The sequence below is a fragment of the Nicrophorus vespilloides genome, unplaced genomic scaffold (genome assembly GCF_001412225.1).
Source record: "Nicrophorus vespilloides isolate i.1.1-1 unplaced genomic scaffold, Nicve_v1.0, whole genome shotgun sequence".
NCBI lineage: Eukaryota > Metazoa > Arthropoda > Insecta > Coleoptera > Silphidae > Nicrophorus > Nicrophorus vespilloides.
The window spans coordinates 53523-59657 of record NW_017097567.1 but is presented as its reverse complement, the minus strand read 5'-3'; the positions used below and the strand labels follow the sequence as shown (position 1 = coordinate 59657).

Sequence of the window (6135 nt, the reverse complement as noted above, 5' to 3'; positions counted from 1 at the left end):
AGATAGAATGGATACAATCGATTCATATCAAAGGTGAATGTATTGTGAATGTCTTCATACATTATATTACTGTGGTTTTATCCATATAGCAGTAATATAAAATGTTATATATTAATGCAACGAATTATATATCCAATAGAGTAATATATTAAACATTAAAATATAGTAAACCATATTTATATATTATATAAAGCCCATTAATATATTAACAAAAAAATATATTTTATTTGCATTTAGAATAAAATTAAAATGCTTAAATTTGATAACTTATAGTAGATGTACCAAGCAAACCACAATGCCGTCAATTAGTTCATTGGAAACGTTATAGTTTTGTCTTCGATGGTTTCATTACCACGAGTTGTAATCGATTAATTTAAAAAACGTGAAAGTATTGCAGTAAATTAAAAACATAATTAAATAACTAGTTATATTCAAATATATTTGAAAATTTTAATTTACAATTCTAAAGAATGATTCGTTAACTTTCGTATGCTACTAAAATCATTAACATTGCTCAATTAATAAAAAAGTTATTAAGCTTTAATTTGTCCGCGGTTTTTACGAATCAAATCGCAAATCCCCCTCTTGAATCTCGAAAATGACGTAAAATTTCGATTTCTACCAGGAGACCATGAGTAGCGAGGAGGTATCTGAGCTCCTAGCATCGGTCGTTTCTGATTGGTTGTAATTTGAATTTTTGAAATTTACGTTTGTGTGAGTGAGCAAACTGTCATTCTGACTACCTACCTTTGATATGTTGCTAACAGATGGCGCTAGCTTTCACAAAAACAAAATAGTTATTTTGCAGGCAACCAAACATACATATATCTTTGGTGATCAAATTTGGAGACATCTATCGCCGTTCTATGTCAATCCGAGCCACTAGTCGGAATTTTTACGAACTTCAAATATGAAGAAAATTCAAACCAAACTTAAAAAACATTGGAAAGCTACTAGGTTTTCTTAGATAATAAATAAACATATTTATAAATAAAGTATTTATACTTGTTATTACTTTTTTAAATTACTTATTTATGGTATTATTATTTTTTAATTATGTAAAAATGTGATACATGCAGAGCCATCTATACTATTTTCTATAAAAGTTATTATTGCGCGTCTGTCACTGTTGTCAGATTTGACAGAAGAACGGACGTACTAAATATTTTGTTTTGAAAACAAAGTATTTTTGATGAGAGCACGCAGTAGAGTTGCAACGGCCAGAAGAGCTTTAATCGAAAGAGTCCTGCCTTCCTGAGAAGATGTCATTCAACAAACATGTCTACAGCGTCAGATTCAATCAAGATCAAGGTAAGATTTTAATATTCTCAGCACATGATGATAAACAATATGCTAAATATATCTTGTTGTTGCTGTTATGTTCATCACAGGCTGCTTCGCAAGTTCCATGGAAACTGGATTGCGTATTTACAATGTAGAACCACTGGTAGAGAAAGTACATTTTGGTAAGACATATTATGATTACTCATTTTGCACACTTTGCTAATTTTAATTTTCTATTCTTGAAGATGTGGAATTGATGGGGAGTGTTTCACAATGTGAAATGCTGCACAGATCGAATATCATAGCTATTGTGGCTGGTGGATCCAGACCCAAATTCCCTGACAACACCCTAATGATATATGATGATTCTGCAAAGAAGTTTAAACTGGAGTTAACTTTTAGCTCATCAATCAGAGCTGTCCGATTGAGGAGAGACAAGTAATTATTTTTCTTTATGAAAATGATTTTATGGTTAATTATTTATTTTTATTTTAGATTAGTTGTAGTTTTAACGACTGAGATACACGTGTTTTCGTTTCCTTCACCCACACAACGTTTATTTTCACTAGAAACCAGAAATAATCCAAGGGGTTTCTGTGAAATGAGCCCACTGTTATCTGCTGAGAAGCAAATTCTAATCTTCCCTGGGCACAAAATGGGCAGTGTGCAAATTGTGGTAAATATTTTATATTTTTGTTTTTGAATCATTCATTTTTAAATACCGTATTATTTAGGACTTATTGAGCACTGAAATTGGCGTATCAAGCGCCCCCATTTGGATAGACGCGCACAGAAACGATTTAGGTTGCTTGGCAATAAACCAGCAAGGTACAAGGATTGCAACTGCATCAAGTAAAGGTACCTTGATCAGAGTTTGGGATTCGACCAGCAAGAAGCTTTTGGTAGAGCTTAGGAGAGGCACTGATCCTGCAACAATTTATTGGTAAAATAAATAAATTACTATTATAAATTTGATATTAATTTAAAGAAATTTATTTCAGCATGAACTTCAGCTGCGATTCGGATTTCTTGTGCTGTTCCAGTGATAAAGGAACTGTGCACATATTTGCCATTAAAGATACTAATCTGAATAAGAAAATGACGTGAGTTTTCATGAAAAAAAAAAACAGTTACAGTTTAATTTTAACTAAGAATTTTTTAGGTTTTCTAATTTTAAAATCTTGGGTAATTACGGAACCTCGCAGTGGGCATTGGCCAATTTTACTGTACCACCGGAGTGTGCTTGCGTTTGTGCCTTTGGTCCTAACCGCTCCGTTTATGGTATAACATACATACATTAATAGCAAATTGTTTGCTTTAATTGTTTTTTTTTTCTATGAATTACAGCGATATGTGTAGATGGAACGTTCCACAAATACGTGTTCAATCCGGATGGGAATTGCAACCGGGAAGCTTTCGATGTATTTCTTGACGTCTGTGATGATGATGATGATGATAATTTTCACTAATTGTGCAATTTATTATAATTTTATCATTTCTTGAATGTACATATGTTATTATGTAAGGGTAAAAAATGATGTACTGAATTTTTATACATTTTAATCTTTTTTATTCTATTTAACAAAAGGACTATATTTAAGTTAATAAAATCGTAATTATTAATATAACTCTTCAATTGCTTTTATTCCTGTCGAATGGATCTGACCATACTTTCATATCTGAAATACAAGAAAAGTGTTAACTTTTTATAAAATTTGTTGTTACCATTTCAGAATTACTTCCAGGCTGCACTTCTTCCTGCCTAATTCCCCTTCTTGTATGCTTTTGAAGTTCCTCTGCAAACATTTATAATTGAATCTTTCTCATGGTAAAAAGAAATATAGTAACTTACTGTAGTCCTCGATGTGGGTCATCGGGTATATAACAATTGGGTAAATCGTGATGCCGATTGCACTCACTATACCTCCAATTAAGGCCCCGTAACGCCAACCCGTCCAACGAGCCATCTCTCACCCTTCTCAACAATCGAAAAGGTAGGTTATGTTTAACGTCAGTGCGAAGGGTTAAATTTAAGGTTAACACGATCAGCTGTTTGTTCTCTTTTTCATTTATTGTTTACAATTACAAATTATATATAAAAAAATAAAAACTATCCTTTGTTCTCAATTAAATACTATAAGCATAGCTCAGCAGACTTGAACAGACTTATGGAGACGTCGATGATGACGAGTGGCAGCAGGATCCAAAACGGGATGAATACATGATAGATTTCCAGATTCAGGGCTCTGTATTCGAGCTTCAGACAGATCAGAATTTGCGTGGCGATCTTCAGCAGCACCACAATCAGAATGTAATTGTTCTTGTTCATCAGAACATTCTTCAGTACTTTATGCTTGCAGTGTATGACGATATTGACGAGCGCGTCCACGAACACGATCACGTCGAACACCCACATGGGGATGAAGATGAGGAACCAGTTCCAGTGGATGCGAGCCTCCAGTCTCACACAGAGGAACACAAAGAATATCAGCAGGAGGAACCATGTGAAGAGAGCCCGGTGCATCACCATCTTGAATGCTCACATTGTATGGTGCTCCTGCTGAAAAATATTTTTCACTCTGAAAGAAAATAGAAGAAACAGATATAATTAAGTTACTTAAAGTTTGTTTATTAATAAGAGCACTCACTAATTTTGAGGTTAACGGATAATCAACAAACCGCTGTCAATGTCAAAGTCATATTAAATTGTTTCCTTTCTCATTTAACCGTACAATACATTTAATTAGAATCGATTTAACAAACGTTACAATTGAATAATATATACATAAATTAATTTAAAATCATTTTTTTATTATATTTGTAGCTAATTTCAGAGAATGTCAGCTATTATCATCAACTGACAGTGACAGAATGGACAGAATCTGATCACTGTTGATCACTATATAACATATTGACAACATTATGATCTGTTAGTGCCTACTGTGATGTTAATTTTTAAATAAATTGTAACAAAATGATATGGACTTTCTCTTTACTTATATCATGCATAAAGCTACTACTTTTACCAGCCTAGTAAGTGTTATTATCTTCAATTAAATGTTTTATCTTTGTTAATACTTTTCTATTGCTTCAGTCGATCTACAGACTTTGAGGTGCACAGAAATTGGCTAGCAATAACACATAGCTTACCATTGAGCCAATGGTACTTTGAGGATACTTCAGAATGGACACTGGATTATCCCCCACTCTTTGCTTGGTTTGAATACATACTCTCACAAATTGCACAATTCTTTGATCATCGAATGCTCAACTTGGACAACTTCAATCATGCTTCTTTTGAGACTATCCTTTTCCAGAAACTCTCAGTCATTGTCACTGATTTCATCTACATTTATGGGACTTATGAGTAAGTATTGTTATAATAAATTTTCATACAAAGCGTTAAAACAGTTGTCTTATAATTGCAGATGTTCTAAAGCTTTACCAAAAGGGAAGAGATCAGAAATAATACTTCCTATTCTACTGATTGGAAATGTAGGTCTACTAATGGTAGATCATATACACTTTCAGTACAATGGATTTCTGTATGGGGTATTCCTCATATCCATTTCTCACATAATACAGGTAATTTATTATTATTGAAGTTTCTCTTCAATTTCACTTGTTGTCTTTCAGGGGAGAATTCTGCATGGTGCATTCTGGTTTTCAATTTTACTTAATTTGAAGCATATCTACTTATATGTGGCTCCTGCCTTTTTTATATATTTGCTGAGAATTTGCTTTGATACAAAGAGTATTAGAAACTTCCTTCGACTGGCTTTTATAGTGATCACAACGTTCATAGTTGCGTATTTACCGTTCATAGATCACATGGATCAGGTAATACAGTTGCTACAATTTAGATTAACTAGCTGAGAGAGTTTCGTTAACAATTGCAGATTTTACGTCGACTGTTTCCGTTCCAAAGAGGGCTGTGCCATGCCTACTGGGCCCCGAACTTTTGGGCCCTCTACACAGGCGTAGATAAGTTTGTGATAGTAATTGGTAAGTTTGTTTATTTTGCTTTGAAGAAGTATCTATTTTTTTTTTGGGGTAGCTGCGCGTTTGGGTATCAGGCATATCAGTACTGCAGCTACGATGACCGGAGGATTGGTGCAAGAGTCCGCACATGTAATCTTACCTAATATAACACCTAAGTTGACCTTTGCTCTCATCTTAATCACGATGATACCAGCATTGGTGAAGCTGTGGTCTTCGGGAGCCAAACCTAGTCAGTTTCTCAGATGTATAGTTCTATGCGCATTGACTTCGTTCATGTTCGGCTGGCACGTTCACGAGAAGGCTATCTTGATGGTCATCATTCCTTTGAGGTATGATAAATGTTGACTTGAAATTGAACTAAAACTGAAAGTATTATTTAGCATTCTAGCGGTAATGGAGCCGGCGGATGCCAATGTTTTCTTAATTCTCTCCACGGTGGGACACTACTCGTTATTCCCGCTGCTATTCCCTGACAATCTTATGCTGGTTAAGTTGTTGTTCTTGTTGATTTACTGCTGCTACGCCTTCTACAGCCTAAACAGTATATATCCGTTCCAATTCTGCAAGTTTTCCATTCCACTGCTCAGCAATTCAGAAAGCACCTACGTCCTCGGTCTCGCTCCTCTTTTCCTCTACACCGAAGTCCTCTTCAGGTTCACAGCTGTCAGTATAACTCTGCCTTTCCTCCCGCTTATGATGACATCCATATACTGCGCACTGGGTGTCTCCTATTGCTGGTTCAAGTACTACACGTACTTCATGCGATGCAAGACCTAATTCCAAAAACGCTAGTGTAATTTTTGTAATATTTATTATATACATTTACAATGAATAAATTTTATATCTCAA

The 6135-nt window shown here is 34.5% G+C and overlaps 4 protein-coding genes across 4 annotated transcripts; 2 read left to right on the top strand and 2 right to left on the bottom strand.

The window, feature by feature from the left end:
* The first annotated feature begins 1127 nt into the window (after positions 1 to 1127).
* LOC108560433 (WD repeat domain phosphoinositide-interacting protein 4-like) lies at positions 1128 to 2831 on the top strand. Its single transcript, XM_017917969.1, has 8 exons — positions 1128 to 1311; positions 1392 to 1466; positions 1530 to 1722; positions 1780 to 1960; positions 2019 to 2227; positions 2286 to 2387; positions 2447 to 2565; positions 2632 to 2831. The coding sequence occupies exons 1-8, from the start codon at positions 1263 to 1265 to the stop codon at positions 2751 to 2753; spliced, it is 1050 nt and encodes a 349-aa protein (XP_017773458.1). The 5' UTR covers positions 1128 to 1262; the 3' UTR covers positions 2754 to 2831.
* Positions 2832 to 2852: 21 nt separating this feature from the next.
* On the bottom strand, positions 2853 to 3330 carry LOC108560437 (small integral membrane protein 20). The gene is made up of 3 exons (XM_017917972.1): positions 3137 to 3330; positions 3024 to 3080; positions 2853 to 2963 (listed from the first exon to the last, which is right to left on the bottom strand). The coding sequence occupies exons 1-3, from the start codon at positions 3249 to 3251 to the stop codon at positions 2917 to 2919; spliced, it is 219 nt and encodes a 72-aa protein (XP_017773461.1). The 5' UTR covers positions 3252 to 3330; the 3' UTR covers positions 2853 to 2916.
* Positions 3331 to 3334: 4 nt separating this feature from the next.
* LOC108560435 (transmembrane protein 60-like) lies at positions 3335 to 4031 on the bottom strand. The gene is made up of 2 exons (XM_017917971.1): positions 3933 to 4031; positions 3335 to 3863 (listed from the first exon to the last, which is right to left on the bottom strand). The coding sequence occupies exon 2, from the start codon at positions 3812 to 3814 to the stop codon at positions 3419 to 3421; it is 396 nt and encodes a 131-aa protein (XP_017773460.1). The 5' UTR covers positions 3815 to 3863; positions 3933 to 4031; the 3' UTR covers positions 3335 to 3418.
* A 49-nt stretch (positions 4032 to 4080) lies between these two features.
* LOC108560432 (probable dolichyl pyrophosphate Glc1Man9GlcNAc2 alpha-1,3-glucosyltransferase) lies at positions 4081 to 6135 on the top strand. Its single transcript, XM_017917968.1, has 7 exons — positions 4081 to 4317; positions 4379 to 4651; positions 4713 to 4869; positions 4921 to 5124; positions 5184 to 5289; positions 5342 to 5615; positions 5667 to 6135. Exons 1-7 carry the CDS (start codon positions 4259 to 4261, stop codon positions 6061 to 6063), a joined length of 1470 nt encoding a protein of 489 aa, XP_017773457.1. The 5' UTR covers positions 4081 to 4258; the 3' UTR covers positions 6064 to 6135.

What these genes read in the sequence shown, in the direction of transcription:
- LOC108560433 (XM_017917969.1), top strand. Translation starts at nt 1,263, where the DNA reads ATGTCATTCAACAAACATGTCTACAGCGTCAGATTCAATCAAGATCAA. An exon ending in GATCCTGCAACAATTTATTG is followed by an intron (nt 2,228 to 2,285) that starts GTAAAATAAATA and finishes AATTTATTTCAG; the next exon opens with CATGAACTTCAGCTGCGATT. An exon ending in AATCTGAATAAGAAAATGAC is followed by an intron (nt 2,388 to 2,446) that starts GTGAGTTTTCAT and finishes AGAATTTTTTAG; the next exon opens with GTTTTCTAATTTTAAAATCT.
- LOC108560437 (XM_017917972.1), bottom strand. Translation starts at nt 3,251, where the DNA reads ATGGCTCGTTGGACGGGTTGGCGTTACGGGGCCTTAATTGGAGGTATA. An exon ending in GACCCACATCGAGGACTACA is followed by an intron (nt 3,081 to 3,136) that starts GTAAGTTACTAT and finishes AAATGTTTGCAG; the next exon opens with AGGAACTTCAAAAGCATACA. An exon ending in GGAAGAAGTGCAGCCTGGAA is followed by an intron (nt 2,964 to 3,023) that starts GTAATTCTGAAA and finishes CTTGTATTTCAG; the next exon opens with ATATGAAAGTATGGTCAGAT.
- LOC108560435 (XM_017917971.1), bottom strand. Translation starts at nt 3,814, where the DNA reads ATGGTGATGCACCGGGCTCTCTTCACATGGTTCCTCCTGCTGATATTC.
- LOC108560432 (XM_017917968.1), top strand. Translation starts at nt 4,259, where the DNA reads ATGATATGGACTTTCTCTTTACTTATATCATGCATAAAGCTACTACTT. An exon ending in CCATTTCTCACATAATACAG is followed by an intron (nt 4,870 to 4,920) that starts GTAATTTATTAT and finishes GTTGTCTTTCAG; the next exon opens with GGGAGAATTCTGCATGGTGC. An exon ending in ATGGTCATCATTCCTTTGAG is followed by an intron (nt 5,616 to 5,666) that starts GTATGATAAATG and finishes AGTATTATTTAG; the next exon opens with CATTCTAGCGGTAATGGAGC.